This window comes from Anomalospiza imberbis, chromosome Z (genome assembly GCF_031753505.1).
Source record: "Anomalospiza imberbis isolate Cuckoo-Finch-1a 21T00152 chromosome Z, ASM3175350v1, whole genome shotgun sequence".
NCBI lineage: Eukaryota > Metazoa > Chordata > Aves > Passeriformes > Viduidae > Anomalospiza > Anomalospiza imberbis.
In genome coordinates, this window is record NC_089721.1 from 971417 (window position 1) to 990454 (window position 19038).

Sequence of the window (19038 nt, forward strand, 5' to 3'; positions counted from 1 at the left end):
CTCTGCTATGGGCAGGGACACTTTCCACCTGACCAGGCTGCTCCAGGCCTGCCCTGGAACACTTGTGAAGAGCCTTCAGTGACAACAACTCACTGACCTCCAGACCAGCCCCTGATACCACACAGTAAAAAGATACCTAGAAAATACTGAGTTTTCATAAAAAACACCTCCACCATAGCCTCCACCACAGCCACATGCTGAATTTTTTGATTTTTTTTGCTGGAGCAATTATTTTGCTTTTGGTGAAGCAACATCATAAGACCTTGAGCCTGTGCATGAGGCCATGCGTTTCTATTGAGGTTTTACAGCAGTAACATGCTTTGCTGGTGGTACATAAAGTCTTTCAAGAAGTGGCAGAGATGGATAAAAACAACCTGCAAAAGCCTCCTGATGCCATAAAGTCTATTTGTGGCTTGGCTATTTGGGTTAAATTTAGTCTGCAGGACAGGGGTCACTTTAGTCACCAAGACTGTGAAGAAAAAAAGGATATAAAAGGTCTTGTGTTTTAGAGCTTTTATGTAATGACAAAGCCACTCTCAATAGAGAGGTGGCAACCCTGCAGCTGGGAAATGCACCCGGCTTGCTCCTGCCACTGCCTCTTGGCATTAGAAAAAAAGGAACAATGAAAGGAAAGGATAAAATTTGCTTAGATGGTTATCTTTTAACCCTTCTGCATGGGTCTTTAGCTAGGAACACAAGGACGACAGATCAGATATGGAGAACAGCAATGGACACGCATCCCCTGACGTCCTGCTCACGAGCACCATGTCCTGTCGAACTCACAAAGGTTTATCTTTCTCTCGCCATTAGTGTCAAGCCCAAAGAGCTCTCTGACTTTTACAGAAGTGCTTTATCCTTGCAGAATATAATGCAGAATCCTTTCGGCTGTTGCCAGTATCAGGAAAGGAGCTGTGAACACAGAACCCCTTCGGTGGTGTGCTCTGCCACCAGGATGGTGGCCACACATCCTGCCCTTGGGGGTGAAACATGGCTGGGCATATTTTCACGGATGTCCCCAGGCACGTAAGGCCTCAGTGCTGCCCACAACACCAGAAATGAGAGCAGCTGGGTGAAGAACCTCTACTCAGCCTGCCACAGCTTGAGAAATGAGTGACAGGCAAAACGAATTCCCCAGTGGATGCTAAATACCAACTGCTCCACCTCACTGCTCACGGTGTTTTACATGGACCACTCGGATGATGGGAGGACCCTACGTGTGCAGCTCTGGGGATGGTGCTGGGGCAGGTGACTTGCTCTTAGATAAGTTGGCCCAGGACTGATGCTAGATATAAATTTGGTTGAACTTCAGATGGCGTTTGCAGAACTGTTGAATCATCTGTGCCCTGTAGGTACCAGGGCTCAGATTACTGCATGGGGATATCACAGAATCCTAGAATGGGTTCAGTTGGAAGGGACCTTAAAGCTCATCTTGCTTCATGCCTGCCACGGGCAGGGACACCTTCCACTGTCCCAGGTTGTTCCAAGCCCCATCCAACCTGACTTTGGACACTTCCAGGGATGGGACAGCCACAGCTGCTCTGGGCACCCTATGCCAGGCCCTCCCCACCCTCACAGTCAAGAATTCCTTCTCAATACCTTATCCAATCCTGCCCTCTGGCAGTTTAAAGCCACTGTCCTTCGCCACGCTGTGTCCTGCTCACTGAGCCACGGTTAAAGGCAGAAAAAGGTGTTGATGGAGCCAGAGAACCTCCAGACCTCACCTCCAAGTGTTCCCTTCTGACAAGAAGCTGCAGTACTGCCCAGCAGCTGAGTCACATCAGCTGCCTGTCCATTGGGTGTCAGGAGGTGGCTTTTTGATGATTTGAGGATTACTCCTTCAGTGGTGAGCCCAGTGCAGGCTTTGATCCCAACAACCTCCTCCTCCAGGAGGGGAGTCTCCGTGCTGTGACCCCTGGCAGAGCCTTCTCCTCAACTCCTGGAAGGAAGGGCAGTGGGGCAGGGTGATGCCACCATGTCTGGCCAGTGTGGCTGTGCAGGTCAGGTCCAAAGTGCTTCTGCTTGACGCTTCCCGATATCATCTCTGCCCTGCTCCATCATCACCTTACCTAGAGAGCAGCTGCTGGACCAACCAGATCCAAATGACAACAAGTCCTACCCAACAGACTCATGAGAGGGCATGGGAATAACGACAAACACAGGGAGGAATGACTTTGTGCCACTGCAACTCCCTCCAGTTCCCTCCATCTGTTACTCCCTTGGTGTCAATCAGACCTTCCTCTGACTTCCAGTCTTAGTTAAATGTCCAGTTTTATCCACTTGCTGCTCACAGGAATGTTTTTCTTCAGCAGAAACTGCCCTTCTGCCCCTGCATCTTTTACCCCTGGGTACTTGAGAGCATCTGCATCCTCCCCCAGCCTCTGCCAGGCAAGGCTGAACCAACTGACACGTGTGAAGCAGCATTTCCTTCTCTGAGCTCTCAAGTTTATTTATCCTTCACTTCCCTGGGTGACTCTGGATCCTCTTATTAACAAACAGAAGGAAAAAGAAAAAGGCAGAAAACTTTTGCTTTCCAGTTTATCTCATCCTGAATCCCCCTTGCTCATGGCTCCCTCTCACTCTGGCACCACATGGTCCTGCAACTCCCACCTGAGCCTGTATCTTGCCCCTGAATGAGGAGATCTTGCCCTTGAAGGAGCAAGCTGGGCCAAGCTGATTCCTGTGGTGTTTTACGACAGGGTGAAGCGGTAGAGTGCCTTTATGGTGTTTTGAAAGGAAATTGTACAGGAACAATGTCCTGAGCAGCGTGGCTATTGAAAACCCTTCACAAAAGGAGTTTGTCACAAGAGGAAAAGCAGCTTAATCAGTCGAACTAATCACTGTAGGTGGTTGAGTGTCCCTGAGGATCTGTAAAATTAAATATAATGGGAAAAGAAATATATCACAGTTTGCCTACGCTCCTCAGTGGAGCCGCCAGCGGATATGGGACGTTCCCTGCCTGGCCCTGAGCCCACCATGACCATCCTTTGGGCTGTTCCTAGGCAGAACCACCTCCTTGGAAGCCCCAGGCCACGGCCACATGGCTGGGCTAGGATGAGCCCCAGGAGGTTTCTCAGCAGTGTAGGCCCTGACTGGGGAGCTGGGACAGGGATGCCCACTCGGTGTGCTCACCCCAGATAACCCAGTGCGTGGCGTGGGCGTCAGCAGGAGGGTCATGGTGCTTACACAACCCTCCTGCTTCAGGAAGAGGAAACCGTCCCTGACAGCCACCCGGGGCTCCCCAGGGACGGAGGATATTTCTGCCTCCCTCAACTCTGAATCTAATTAAGTCCAGAAAACACATACACACGGAAAAAAATAATCCAGACTGTTTTTTCCTGATCATTTAAGTGCAAAGCCAAGTTAATGCAAGGAAGTAAATAAAGTGAGACAATGCTAGAGAAAACTTGGGGACATTTCTGTAATTCTGTTCTTGAAATCTTTAAGTATTTGGGGCATGCTAAAAGGAGATGGGGAGAGCTCCTGAGCCTCCTTGCTCCCAACCCTTCCCTCCATGTATGAGCCAGGAGGATCTGCACAGCCTTCTGCTGCATCTCCCCACACAGGGGCTTTATGTAGGATGGACTTCCCAGGTGCAGAAACACCCCTCTTAAAATCTCATCCAACAGGAGAAGGAGGAGACAACACAAAGCTCAGTCACAGCTAAAGGTGATGGTCCTTCACCTGAGGCTGGCTGTGATCCCCAGCATCCTGGCTGGGACAAGCATGGCCGCCCCTCATGGCTTTGGTCACCTCAAAGCCTGAAGACACACCAGCAGCACAGAAACACAAGAGATTCCCACTTTTTCTACTGAAAAAATGGAATTCAGGGGCCTTTTGCAAAGAGGGTATTGATTAACTCTTGGGTTTTTACTCCATCCTCTCCAGGACATGGGGTTGCTCTTCTCTCTGCCATCCTTTCCTGTTCTTGCCCCCAGACAAGGACAACTAAAAGAGCCATGAGGTACCAGCCAGCATCTGTGCACACCCAACAATTTGCTTTTGCTAAGCTATTCAGCCTGATCTGCCTTTTGAATCCAACAAGATGCTGGATCAATGTGATTTCAATGGTGCAATCTTTTTAAGACTTCCCCAACAATGCTTTCGTGGTTGTCAGGAGAACTGTCCCCTTCCTCAAGCCACACAGAACCATTTCAGTACTGTTAACCAGAAGACCAAGAAGTAGGTACAACCTCACCTGTCCTATTGCAATTCCATATAGTTCAACTCCATAAATTCTTTGTAAAGCCTATCTGAACATGCAAGTTTTTTTATCACTCCTGCAAGGCTGGGGCAAGCCTCTGTCCATGTATTTCCATGCATTTCCAGGCCAAAGAATTTAGCCAGCTGGACTCTCCATCCCAAACACATCACACCAGGAGGCCATGGGAACTGGAGGAACCTTGGGCAACACAAACTCGGCTTGTAATGCTTAAAAAATAGGGGGTTTGGGAACTTTTTGAAAAACAAGGGGCCAAACTCAGAGCCCACCTGCCCAAGCAGATCACATCCCACACATCTTGTACTGTGTTAGCAGAGAGGCACTGGGTTGGGAAAGGTTTGAGGAGAGGACTTGAGAAATGGGTCTGTTGTGCCCCACATTCCACAGTATCTTTCTTCTTGCAGGAGAGGTTGTGCCACCACCCAGAAAAACTCCATCCTTCCCTAGAGGTGGTTGCCCTTGGAAGGTCAAACTAAGCAGTCTTTGGTGCCTTTGGACGTGGTATGAAAACACCTGCCTGTGCTGCTCTCCTTCCATGATCCCAGAAAGCAGTGTTGCCTTCCACCACCCTCATCAGGAGGTGGGAGTCACACCTCCTGACTCTAAGCCAACAGAGAGGACCCTGGCTGTAGGATTTCTGCCAGGAGAGGTGGGGAGTGATACCTCTACTGCCCTGATCATAAGCTCTTTGCAGGAAGGACCCCACCACCTGCTGTAGGCTTTTACAGCACCATGTGCAACCAAACCCTCCAGTAGATGTGGCTCTGATGTTGACTGCTGTTATGGAAAATGTGTCCGTTTTTTTAAATTACATCTAATTTGCTTTTCATGCCTATCTTATGCAACAAATGAAGCATGCATCCATGGAAAATCATAGGATCCCAGAATGATTTGGCTTGGAAGGGACCTTGAAGACCATTCAGCTCCATAAGCAGGGACATCTTCCACTAGTCCAGGTTACTCAGAGCCTCATCCAACCTGGCCTTGAACACTTTGAAAGATAAGACACCCACAAAAATGGAAAAAAATTATTGAGGAACATAAAAACATAGCACATATGCAAGGAGAGAGTTGTGGGTCACTCCCCTGGGCTAGCTTCTCCTGAAGGGAGCGAAAGCTGTGTGGCAGAGACCTTAGGGTAGGTGAGGTGTGCTCCTCCACAACACAGGGACAGCATTTCCCGAGGAAAGGTGACGGGAAGGAAGCAGGGACAGGCACTATTTATAGCAGGGCCGGACATCAGCGTTGTTCTGCATGTGAAACAGAAAAGGTGCTTCACTAGCCCAACACTGTCCCCATCTGAATGTCACTGTCAGGGAGGCCAGAGAAGCCCACACACGCTCTGGGAGGGAATCAGTGCCATTTGTAAGACCAGCTGGGAAAAAAAAGAGGCAGATTTCTGTGTGCCAATCTGCTTTATCGGCTTTTTTTTTTTTTGTAATAGCTGTGTTATATAAAGCTCCAACCAAGCCAAAGGTCACCTACAACCAGGCAAGGCCAGCTGGACCTGTGCATCGAGAAGAGGTCAAACTGGAGGTTGACACTTTGACCCAAGCTGGATGGCCACTTGTGAGGGTGACTCCTGCACCTGGCAGGAGGATGCCCAGCATGGTCACCAGGGATTTGTCAGCCTAGGATGAGCAAGTGCTGAGCAGGGAGAAGAACCCCTGCACCCCATAGAGGCATTACTTGTGGGGCCCAGGGTGCTGCTCCAGGACTCACCAGCTTCAGGAGAAGAGGAAAAGCTTCCCCATGAAAACCAGACCCAGGTGTGCCCAGGACTTTGGGGCCACACCTGCTTCTAACCTAACTTAGCAGGACAACCTCTTCTCTTCTTGCAAATCCACTGCATGCCAGCCCTACTCCCATCTTTGGCTGCTACCAGTTCCTTTCTAGGAAACCAGACCTTCCTCCCTTGGGTCCAGGCATCCAGAGCTGCTTCCCAGCCCTTTCCCAACCCATGCATCAACAAACTGCCCTGCTAGGCTTCTTGTAAGCCTCACAGCCTCTGATGTCCCATCCACACTCTTGCAATTTTGACTCTCCATATCCAGATGAGGTCTTAAACAAAAATCCCATTACTACTGACTATTTAACCTAACATAAAACCTCACCCTGAGGAATTTTTATATCACCTGTGTGGCTCCACCAGCTCCAGAATGGACCTTTTCTGCCCCAGACTGATGCCTGGGACATTAAGATAATAGCACTGCAATAAACTGTAAACAGCTTTGTAGTCTGTGCTCTGATACAATCTGTTTTTTTCTTATTCCCTTCCCCCCAACCCCCCATCCCTGCCCTCTTCTTCCCCTACTTCTGTCATGCTTTCTACATAAAATGAACATTCTGAGAGCTAACTCACTGCTAGAAATCAATTTTAAGGAGCAAGTGCTCTCTTGGAGCAACTCAAGTGACACTAAAAGGACAAAACCTCCCCTCCTAGTCCCAAATGCACTACAGAGACAAGGGGATGCTGAAAACCTCCAGCAGCAAAACAAGTGGCATGGGGAGGGAGAGGCTGCTGAGGTTTCAAGGTGAAGGAAGGGGATGGGAACCATGCCCTTTCCTTTTAAATAATTACTTAAAAAGCTGCTTTTTCATTCCAGCTCCCTCCACTCAGGCCTCTTAGCTTTTTGAAATTGAAATAAATGTGGTTTTCTGGCTAAGATTTAACAGCACTGTGGAGGACTTGGGCAGAAGTGCATACCCTCTGCTCTTTCCATTTTATTTCATTTGTGACTGCTTAGGGCTGAAATGACCCCATGTCTCCTCCGGAATGATGCCGGATCAATTGGATTTTAAGGCTTTTTTCTCTTCCCCTAGGACATTATCCCAGTGCTATTGGTGGGGGCTGTATCTCACCCCGTGATCTTCCAACCCCAGCCCAAGGCAGTTTCTTTTGCTATCTCTCCTTGCCATCTGTGCAGGAGGCAGGGATGCCCTGGAGGACTGAATGCTTCTGTCTGCTGATGGCTTATCTGAAGGGACCAGAAAGAAAAAAGAAACAGAAATGCACATCTGGTGTGCTCCCTCCCATCCTTCCAACTGGCAAGATTTTTGGATATGAGGGAAGAACCAGCACGCAGCTCCATGGTTCATCACAGCCTTCAGGGGCTTCAGGCAGAAGATCTTTTGGCCCTGAGGGTCTCCTCTCCCAAAGCATCAAGAACTCTTTGAATGGCAGAACAAGGCCAGAGATGGAAACAGAACTCCCTAAACTCCACTGTGGTTCCTTAGAGGAGTCCAGCCCAGTGCTCCAGTTAAACCCACCTAGCTCAGTCTTGCAACACAGCAGACTTGGTTATAACCATGTTTTGGAGATCACAGGGCTGCAACCCCGCTGAAATACGACTTTGTCCCACCCACCTCAAATAAGAAGACTAGACTGGCTTTTTGAATTGTGTACAGCTAAAAAGGAGGGAGTCCCCAGAAAGAGAGGAAACAGAGTTTGCTGCTAACAAACCATCCTGACCACAGAAGAATGTTTATAGGTTGCCTGAGAAAACTCTTTAGCTCCTTTTTTGGTCCCTCGTTGAAGTAGAAAAATCAAACTATGCAGAGTTAACTACATCCTAGCTGTTCATGAGCCAGGAAGTGATGGCGAGATTTGAGGACACACTCCAAGGTGTCTGCAGGACTTCATCAAAAATGCCCCCTGTGACAGCTCAGGCACAGACTACAGTTTATTCCAGGAAAAAGCACTGGCCACTTTTTCTCCTGTTCAATCATCTTTCAAAGTTGTGGTTTTAGAAGTGCTTTATTACCCTGGGTGCGTTGTCTCAGCTGCAGCAGAACAAGTCAGCAGAAATAAAGCTGCATGTACAACTAACTCCCTTATTCCTCACTTCTTTTCACATCTAACCATAGTCACGATTCCCATCAAGGACTTTAGATGCTCTCATGTAATTGGATATGCATTTTACACAATTAAATATCCAATTGACTTGATTAAATTAACTCAATGGATTGAAATCACCAATGCCACAGGAATTTGGCTGTCTGCACAGCACATCCCCTCCTTCCCACAGACACCTGAGGCTGGCTGTGATCCCCTCTTAACCAAACCATACCCACTTTCCAGGCAGCCCTGAAACTCAGCAAATTTTGATTTTTAATAGAAAAAGAGGAAACAAATTCCAAGGACTCAAGCTTTTATAGACAAGAGATTGTCAGCTGTCTCTTTGAATACAAGTCAGGGGATCTGGCTATGCAGGAATAAGCTCAAGGGGAAGAGAAGGTCCTTAAGGTACTCCTGGATCAATGCAGGACACATGCCAAAATATTTTCAGGATGCTAGTGCTGGACTAAGAGTTTATGCATTAACACTGCTGAACAGCAGCACTGTCCAAAGACTCACCAAGAGGCAGTTGAGGAAGATGAGCAATGAAGAAGAGAAGAGTTAAAAAAACCTAAACACTGAAGAGGTTTCACCTACCTCCGGTCGTTTCTCCTCCTTCTGAACAGTTTTTTGGTGTGTGCGATTTCAGCTTCATGAGGCAAAGGATGGTAACCCTGCAAAACAGAGGGAAAAGCAGCCATCAGCTCCAGGAGGCATCAGAATGGAAGGGCTGAGAGTGAGACAGAGCTGTACACCCAGCACGTGAGCGTGGTAAAAGAAACAGCTTCCCCAAACATCCTTACAACATCCCAGACCCCACAAAAGCAGCTCTGAACATCTGAGATGTGTTGTATCTCTTGGGGCCATTGCAAGGAGCAGGGAATGAAGTTATCTGTAATTTCTGTATAGAAGAAACCACACAGGGCAAATGACTGGATCACATATGTATAAATTCCACACACACCACAGACAAGGAATTCACCCACTTCCCACATGACACATTAAGCCATCCAATTTCCCTGGGCTGCAACCTTTGTGCATTTATCCAAAACCCAGCTGAAAAAATGTCTGTAAAGGAAGATGCTCAGCATCATTTTGAGGATACCTGGGGAAACCAGTAGGAGCCACAGCTGGTAGGTCTGCTGGGGCTGTGCCCTCACCCCGGAAGGAAGGGAACAACCGCATCAGAGAGCCTGCCCACCATGAATGAGTCAGCCTATGCCTCCCCTGCAGCAAGGACAGGTGGGACCCACCTTACAGGAAAAAACTGAGGTGACAAGGATGGTAAATCATATGCCCAAGCCCAAGATGGAGGGCAGATTTAGATGAGATACTAGGCAGAATTTTTTTCTCTAGTAATTAGGAAGAAAGTATTTACTGTGAGGGTGCTGAGGCCCTGGCACAGGTTGTCCAGAGAAGCTGTGGCTCCCCCTGGATCCCTGGAAGTGTCCAAGGCCAGGCTGAATGGGGCTTGGAGCCACCTGGGCTAGTGGAAGGTGTCCCTGCCCATGGCAGGGGGGCTGGAATGAGATGACTTTAAAGTCCCTTCCAACCCAAACCAATCTAGGATTCTATAATTCCAAGACAAGGCAGTGGCAGAGCTGTGTGTAACTCCAGCTGCTGCATTTCCAGTGCCCTCTTTCCACTCAAGGTGCCGACTCTGACATGGTCTGCTCATCTGATAAGGGGGCTGCTGTATTTACTATCCTACTGTGGGCATGATTAGGCTTTGTTAATGCTCACACAGAGCTCTGAGGTTCCTGGATGAAAGGCTCTATGTAAGTGCAAAGTATTATTTATTTTCCAGGGACCACAGAGCTGTCATAACCATAATGAATTTTATTTATGCAGTATTGTCCTTCCCCAGCTAGCAATAAATGCCCTGTAAAAGTCGCTCCTTTTACTTCCATCACCATCTATCTCAGCCTGGAGCTCCAGCCACTGCTGGGAATCACCACGTGCGAGGGGCCATGAGGGAGCAGCCTGGGCAAGGGCAAGGGCAAGGGCAAGGGCTGGGTGGGGATGTGCCTCATCCAGCAGCAGCTTTGTGACATTGGCATGACAACCTAACACAATGACTTCAGAAAAAATTCCCTCTCTCTTTGTGCGAGGAGCCTTTGGAAAGGGCAGTTGATTTCAGTAGCAGTTACTGAGATAATAGTATTTCCAGTTTCTCCGGGGAAAGATATACTGGAGGAGAAAGGTTCCTGGGGATGATGAATTTAGGCCAGAGAAGGCACCATCAAGTTGAGGGCAGGCAGGGTTTATTGTGACCATCCATCCTGACCACTGCAAAAAGCCTGGAGAAACTGCTACAGCAGCAACCCTACAGCTCCCACAGCAGCTGGAGCCCTCCCATTCAGAAAGCTTCGCTCCTCCAGACTTCAAGTCACAAGGAACTCTCAGAGCCAAAATATAAAGCTAATAGAAAAGGTCCAAAGGAGAGCTACAATGATGGTGAGGGGTCTGGAGGAGCCACATGATAAAGTGTCTGAGGGCACTGTGCTTGTTCAGCCTCAAGAAGGGAAGACTGAGGCAAGACCTCACTGGGGTCTGCAGCTCCTCCCGAGGGACAGCTCCAATCTCTGCTCTCTGTGATAGGGACAGGACCCAGGAAACAGCTGGAGCTGTGCCAGAGAGGTTTGGGTGGGATATCAGGGAAAGGCACTGCCCAGGCTCCCCAGGGAATGGGCACGGCCCCGAGGCTGCCAGAGCTCCAGGAGCCTTTGGACAGCGCTGCCAGGGATGCACAGGGTGGGGTTGTTGGGGTGTCTGTGCAGGGCAGGAGCTGGACTGGGTGATCCTGGTGAGTGGCTTTCAACTCAGAATATCCTGTCATGATTCTGTAACAGCTTAGAATCACATAATCCCAGAACAGTTCAGGTTGGAAAGAACCTTAAAGATCATCCAGTTCCAACCCACCTGCCACTGGCAGGGACCTTCCACCAGACCAGGGTGCTGATACTGAAACTGCTTCACTGCTGAGGGCCATGGTTTGAGTGTTCCTCATCACTCACTTTCCCAATCATTTATTTTTCACTGAAGGCATAGGAGGAGTTTGATATCTCTCAGATCTCTGTTCCTTTTAAAAAAATTACTTCAAATTGGCCAGCAGATACCAAACTGAATGAGGAAAGGAGGGGAAGGAGGAGACACACACAGTCCAACCCCATCAGCACAGCTAGTTTAGGAAATGAGGCTAAAAATAGTACAATAATTAGTGAGGCTGTTTCTAAATGTTGTACTACCACAGCAGGCTAACGCTAGAGGTGTTTTTAAGAATTTAAGCTGCATTGCAGACACATGTGCAAGTACAATTACCTTAGAAAAATGAAACTATCTCCGCTCCACACAAGGAACAATTTCCTCTAGTGAAGACCTCATTAAAGCCTTAGGAGCTGCCTTTCTGCTCGTTCCAACTAGAAACCATACATACAGTGGTGCATTCCGGCAAGTCCTCCTTGCAGAGAAGCCCTGTGCTTCCCCAGACCTCTACCCACCAGCAGCTGATGTCAACGGGATAAGAGACGAAATAATTACATGGGAATAAGTTCCTAATCCAAGAAGCACTCCTGGACACTGCCTGTACTTGAATAGAGGAGAACTTCATGTCCCCATTTACGAAAATCAAACATCTCCTTTCTCCAGCTGAGTAGTTCCCTTCCTCAGTCCTCGTCGTGAGACAATGTTTTGGAAAAAAACAGTCACCGATCCCTACTCTTGTCTATTTTAGTGCCTAAACAAAGCTATATTTGGAAGGGAGAAAAGTTGACCTTTTTTTTTTTTTTTTTCTGTGCAGCAAGCTGATGCAAAAGGAAATATCAGCAAATTGCAAGTTAGGGCGGAGTGGCTGGAGAAGACCAAAGGTAATTGGTGGGTGGGGATAGAATCCCAAGGGCATGGTGAGAGCTTTGATAACACAGCCCTTGTCTCAAGGCTGCTGCCCACCACGGGTCATGCAGGAAAGCCGTGGAAGTGCCTTCAGGAGAGCCAGGTTACTAAGGACAATGTGAATCTGAAATGCAGCTCTTCCATCTTTCAGCAGACACACTCCTTCTGAAGTCAAAATCCCTGAACAGAGCCAAAGGAAAATGTCTCTCAAGGCAGAAGACCACCCTCTGCTCTGCAGTGGGTCTACGAGAGGGATGGGTTTTTTCCTGCTTTGGTTGGAAACACCATCACACTCAGATGCTCACGGTTTTCATAGGCATGGGCAGCAAGATCACATTTGGTCTCCTTCCCAAATGGGTTTTATCTTGATATTTATTCACAGGTGGCTGGAGAAGGTAACAAACCAGTATTTGAGTGATGCTGTTCTGAAAGCGACGGGTGTGGGAAAAGCAAAGCACAAGGAGCCCAAGGTCACAGAAAGAATTGCTAATAGGGCTAATGTTCAGTTTTGGAGCTAAACACTCTGTGGTTTGCATGGTGGGAAGTTTGGAGCAGAACCTGAGATGCCCACGGGACTTCTAATGCACATAAGTTCCAATTTAAATCATAAACATACATGGTCGAACAAGAAGGGCCAAAAGCTCTGGAAAAGAAGGGGTGTTCTGGAATGGTCTGCCCTCTGGGCCAGTCCCCAAGAGATCAGCTGTGTTGTGACGTGCATGCATGTTTTTAGATTTTTTGAGGAAAACAAAAAATTGGAGAAGGTGATGTCTGGCAAGCTCAGGTGACTGTCGTATGGCCAGCAAGAGAAATCTGTCATCAACTGGAATTGCTGCAAACAGAGGTCACAGGCAGCAGGTTTGAAGGCCACGTGCTCTCTTTTTGTGCTTTACCTTTCTAATGAAGGTGTCTGTCCAACCTTCATCCCTGTCCCACCTGCCTGTGGGAATACAAAAAGCTGCTCCCCAGACACATTTACGTCAAAGCTCAATAAAAGAACAAATAAAAATCTTTCAAGACCTCACTGGCATTCTGCAGCAACCCAAGAGCCTCCACCACTTTCCCCACTGATACCTGCCCCTCCCCAGCAACATCCCTCTGCTGATCCCACCCCCCCCCCTCCACACCCCAGCCCAGTAACCTGTGGGATACTGGCTTGGGAGGGACATGAGGAAGAGGGGCAGGAACAGAGGAGGGAAGTGGTTGGGTTTAGTGCTACTCTCCTACAAAAAAGAATTTGCTATGATTTTTCTTATGCCTCTATTGCAGCAGGATCATCTGAAGAAGCTGGAGGAGGGCACCAGCTTTGCCTTTTTTACTGGGGATGGTAAATTAGTAGAATCTTAGAATTATTTGGGTTGAAAGGAACCTTAAAGACCATCTAGTTCCACCCTTCGGCAAGGAATGGGGCAGCCACAAATTCTATGGGAAACCTGTGCCAGGACCTGCCCACCCTCCCAGCCAGCAATTCCTGGTTCCCAATATCCCACCTGTGCCTGCCCTCTGGCAGTGGCAGCCACTGCCTGTGTGCTGTCCCTGCATGCCTTGTCCCCAGTCCCTCTGCAGCTCTCCTGGAGCCCCTTGAGGCCCTGGCAGGGGCTCTGAGCTCTCCCTGGAGCCTTCTCTTGTGCAGCTGCACAGCCCCAGCTGTGCCAGGCTGGCTCCAGAGCAGAGGGGCTCCAGCCCTGGCAGCAGCTCCGTGGCCTCCTCTGGGCTAGCTCCAGCAGCTCCACGTCCTTGTGCTGTTGGAGCCAGGGCTGGGGCAGCTCTGCAGGTGGGGTCTCAGCTGAGCCCAGGGCCAGAGGGGCAGAATCCCTTCCCCTGCCCTGCTGCCCACGCTGGGGATCAGCCCAGGGCAGGGGGGTTCAGGCTGGGGCAGGTCCAGCCTCCCATCAGTGAATACTCCCAAGTCCCAGTTTGATAAGCAGGAATGAGGCCGAGCTTTTTCCTGCCACTGATTCTTCTGTGACCACCCTGAGGCAGCAAATCACAGCAACTCCTTTGGCATTTGAAATCAAAAGCCTTAGAGAGAAGATAGCCCTATCTGGGACCAAGCTGCACCCTCCCTCCTCTTCTCCTCCACTGCTGCATTCCCAAGTGCAGCTGTTTGTTGCCTGAGGTGGCTGAACTCGTGGGTGTTTCACAAAGACTTGAGGGGCTTCTTGGGGTTTGGGTTCATTGCTTCATCCGTGTGGTTTTACAGCCTGACTTTCAGATGTGAAACCTCAGCCCACAAAGCAAGTGCCTTCACTTGTAACAACTAATTCCATCTCTTTCACAGACGTTCCCCATGCAGCAGAAAGAACCCCAGCCTGTGATTGTCAAGCAGGTGAAGACACCTGAATAGGAAACAGCAACACCGAAACCCTGAGTGTGAGCAGAATGTTGAAAAAAGCACTGGACTGATGGAAAAAAACCACACTCAGGTGATGAGAGAAGGAAATGATCCAGCCACAGTGCAGGATCAGTCCCGCTGGAGCTTTATCTCAAGAGCCTTTTGTGCCCTCAAGAAACATCCGCCCTTGCTTATCTTAAACAAATGGTTGCAGAAGGCCTGAAGTGAACAAACAGGTTATTAGGCCTGAGGTAGGAGCTGGGAGTTTCACTCAATTTTATTGCACACAAAGTTCAGGGTGGGATTTATTTTCTGGGAGAGCCGGAATGGTGAGGTGGGGCTGGAATCCCTGAGGATGCCCCATCTGCCCGTGCAAAGGGAACAACAGAACTTCTGAGGCTGGAGGGAGCATAAAAAGATAAATACGTAGTGGTTCCAGAAATGATCAGCAGAAACCCAACCAGTGAATTGCAACAATCCCGCAGCAAGGCCTTCACATATATTTAACTTTTATTGTGCCAGTCACACAATCATGGTGCCTATGGGGTTGAATGTGCCAACATATTCAGTACAACCATCCCAGCCAGCCCCTTGCATGTGAAAAATATGGCAAAGGTGACACTGGCAGCATCCTCATCACCTCTATCCACCCAAGGCTGGCATTTCTGCTGGAGGTGATTCCAGTGGAAGATGTCCTAGCCCATGGCAGGTGCTGGAACGAGATGAGCATTATGGTCCCTTCCAATCCAAATCCTTCTGTGATTCCAAGATTCAGTGATACATGAGTAAGTCCTGTGGGTATTTCCAGCAGAGCTCTCTCCTCAGAGGCCACTTTCCTCTTACTCTTCCAGGAATTCCCATGGCTCTGGTCTGTCACCCACAAGGGGATTTTTTTTTACATCTTAGAAGGAGAGAGCTGAGGCACAAACCAAAGCCTTGACCTGGTCTGGAGGCCATGGAAGGACACCAAACACTGCCAGGAAGCCACACAGAAATTGTTTCCTCTCTGTTAAAATGTAAGTGATAAATCTGTTCCTTTAAATTGCAAGCTATTCATATTTTCCTGTAAGGTGCTTACAATAAGAGCTGCTTCTGAATAAGCAAGGAGTTGATGTTCAACATCTAAGGAATAGGAAGCGCAACAATTTTGCAAAATACTCCCTACACAAGATAAAAGGCAGGTAAACCCTTCCAGTACTTGATGGTTATGGCTCTACCACCCTTTCTCACCCACAGCACAGCACATGTGGGTCCTGGCAACCTCCAAGGACATCTTCTTCAACCTCAGTGACTGGAGTCAGGGCTAAATTAAACAACAGGTCTGACAATGAAATTAATTTCCAGCCATCCGGGAGCCAGAAAAGGAGTAGAACTCTCTTGTTTTGCCACCACTGATCTATGAAGCTCTGTCGTGGAGAAAAGATGCTCTGTAGGACCTTAACAGTAGGATGTGCTGGCCTGATGAATCATGGCATAGTGCAACATGCCTCAGAGAGGCTCCAAGAACATTTGGATAACATTGTCAGGCACAGGGTGAGATTCTCAGACCTGTCCTGTGCAGGGCCCAGGAGCTGGACTGCAAGGATCTTCCAGCTCAGGTCATTCTGTGGTTCTTTGATTCTAAGCAATTCCATGAGAGATATTCCAGCAGAGGCTGAATGTGTAGCTGCAGTCCACATGCCTCAGTGATGAGCACTGTGGAGGAGACTTTTTCAAAAAAAAAAAAAAAAAAAAAAGGTAGGATGGCTGTGACTGTGATCAGGACTGTCACAGTTAAACACCACTCCTTAGTTATCACTAAAACCACCTGCAGTATTCCCTGTAGGGCTCTGCCCTCCCCTGTTGGCCCAAGGACACAAACTCCTGGATTCCCATTTGCTGAGTGTGAGTGCTCTGGTGCGCACTTCTCACAGAATAATGGGTGTTTTCATGAACCACAGACTCGACACATGCAGTCCTAGACCCAAAGAGGTATCATTCAGACACTTCTTTTCCCATCACCTCTCCCCGGTGTTTGTTATTGGCTCCTGACAGAGAGCAGACACACAGCTAGAGGCAAGACAGTATTGAAAATACTTGGTGGCACAAAATACTTGGTGGCAGCTAAGCTGTCTCACCTCATCCCTCTGAAGCCAGCTCTGGGATGGCACAAAACACACAGAGAAAGGCAGAACAACCCGACATGAAACTCCCTGTGGAGGGTGAAGGATGCAAATGCAATTAAAGCATTAGAATAATTAGGCAAAGCATCCCAATTAAAGCATGGCCTGAACCTTCCTTGACACCTTCTGCTGATTACTGACAGTGCATTTTCCAGGGTCTATTTATAACTCTTGGCCCCTGAGCTCCTGAATTATACATAATTCAGAGATAATAAAACTTTAAAAACCAGGACAAAGTCTCCTAGGAGGAACTGCCTCTGCAAACACACAAGTTCACACCAGGAGGAGAAGCCCAACCAGGCCCAGCTAAGGCACGGAGATGGGGACAGGCTGGAGACACTGCTGCACTGAGGGTGCTCCAGACACGCCGACACGGACACACGGTGCCATAGGAAGAGTATAAATAACAGACAAAAGAAATCCCCTTTTGTTACCAGAATCCGCAAATCCCAAATCAGTTACAAGCTGACTTAGGAAATGGAGCTTTTTCCCATGTTGTAGCAAAATGGGAACAATACTTTGCGAGTGGAAGTAACTCTAATTGTTTTAACTGATGTTATTTTAGTGTTGTTTAGGTTTATTGTTTATTTGTATGTATTTCCTCTACCCTGGTCAGGCTTAAAAACAAACTGTACTGTCAGCAGTAAAGCATCCCATCCATAAATAAATACATTTATCCAGTAAGTTTAGTTATAACCACACCATTGCTTGGAGTCCTCAAATGCAGATTATTTAAAGAACCACTAAAATAAATCGCACTGATGACCTGGGTTTGCTTTTCCCTGGAAAAAGGAGCCTTTTTCAGCTAATATTGGGAATAAATACTGCCCACATCACTTGCAACCAGGAGGCACCACAGGTGCTGTTTGGTTTGCAGTCTGTCCAGGTAGCCCATGCTCATCCTAAGAAAGGGTTGCACTACTCTGAAAAGCTTTTCTTACATTTTCCTTGGCTTGCACCAGCTTGGGGGTGAGGGAGGAACAGCTTTACCTGGGCCTTAAGAGTGTTATGAGGTTGCTATTGGAATATTTATAATTTGAGTTATTTCAGTGCCTCTGGCACCTCACTTTTCTCTAAAATATACATTTTCTCTATATCTGTCATGTTCCCCAGTCTGATTTTTCCTGTCCCTTGTGCTCTTCAGAGCCCAACGCCCCCATCTGTGCACCTTGGCATGCTGTTTGACCACGTCTCTTCAGCTGAAATGAAGTGAGGTGGGATGGCAGGCGGTCCCTCAACACCTCACCACTGTTCCATCCTCACAAGGAGAAGACCTACAGGCAGAACTGGGATAAATTCTTAAGGTGACCCACAAAAACACCAGATAGGGCCTCAGGGAGGAGGAGAACCTTAGGAACCACTAAGCTCAAAACTTTCTGTGCTATGCCCAGTGTCGGTACAGGCTCCTCTGGCCAGGTATGCTTGAACCTCAGTTTTGTTCCCAGGTGATACGGGCTACATTCAAGAATATTTTCCTTTCACCATTACTATTACAATGAAGATGTGTTTTCCATGTCCATCTGTGCAATCCCCCAGAACCAGGCCTCTGCTCATCTTCTTTTGGACAGACCAGAGCTTCAGCTTGAAGGAGCTTCAAGATCCTGCAAGCTACTTGGATTTGGGACAGTGCAACAGTTATGACACACCTTATTTATAAAGTGACAGCTTCACAGCCTTACACACAACTTCTTTTTTCTTTCACCATGGGTAGATCCAGAGGCTATAGGAGAACTTTCTCAGTGCTCACTCCTTGGCACTTCCTGCTGGACACCTTCCAAGTGCATGAAGTTTTTCAACACCATCAGATTGCAAGCAATAGTTTATAATTCAACATTTTTTTTTTTTTAACATGATCCATATCCCTGTGGTCCATATGCTGCACTATCAAAGCCAAAGGGAATTTTGGCATCATCTTGAATATGGTCATGGTACTGGCAGCTCCTTTTGGCCCATGAGTGGACATTTCTCACAGATCTTCATGGCTAAAGCATGGGCCTCTTCTTTCCTTTGCCAAGTCCCTTGTGCTGTGCTGGAAACATTCTCACACAACAGATAATTGTGTCTGCAGTTGGCTGAAGACAGAGCCAATGTATTTTCCTCAGGACTATGCCACCAAGAGAAGTCTTTTCTCCTGTCTGAAGTTGCTGCTTAGCCTAGTTCAGCCCAGAGAGATCACTTGAGGATCCCATGTCTCCGTCACCCTTGCTTGGGAAATAGCTCAATGTGCTTGGGAAATATGCCAATTTAATCCTATAAAAGCCCTACTCTTCCCTTTGAAAAGTCCCAGTCCTTCATGGGAGTGTGGGCTGTGCAACACAAGGGTCTGACTTGCTCCTTGCCAGCTTACTGGCAGTTTGTACCTGGGGAGAAGAACCTGCTTCTTGAGCATCTGTCTGATCCCTCCCAGGATTTTCCTGTTACACATTGAGGATCTAGGATTCCTCCTGCTGTAGTGGGCTTTAATACAGGTAAAAGCTCAGAAAACATTATGCACTTGCCACAGAGTATGTCACATCCTATTCACTACACTGGTGGTTTTTCACTGATCTTCCACAGCCCTCTGTGAGACACAGGCTACTTTGAACAGTAAAAC

At 48.1% G+C, this 19038-nt stretch overlaps 1 protein-coding gene across 4 annotated transcripts in view; it reads right to left on the reverse strand.

The window, feature by feature from the left end:
- CTIF (cap binding complex dependent translation initiation factor) overlaps positions 1–19038 on the reverse strand; it is a 143225-nt gene that overhangs the window by 54897 nt on the left and 69290 nt on the right. For all 4 annotated transcript variants that reach the window (XM_068177087.1, XM_068177086.1, XM_068177088.1 and 1 more), the window contains one exon: positions 8655–8731. In XM_068177087.1, the coding sequence (XP_068033188.1) occupies positions 8655–8731 (77 nt within the window). The remainder of the gene's footprint in view (positions 1–8654; positions 8732–19038) is intronic.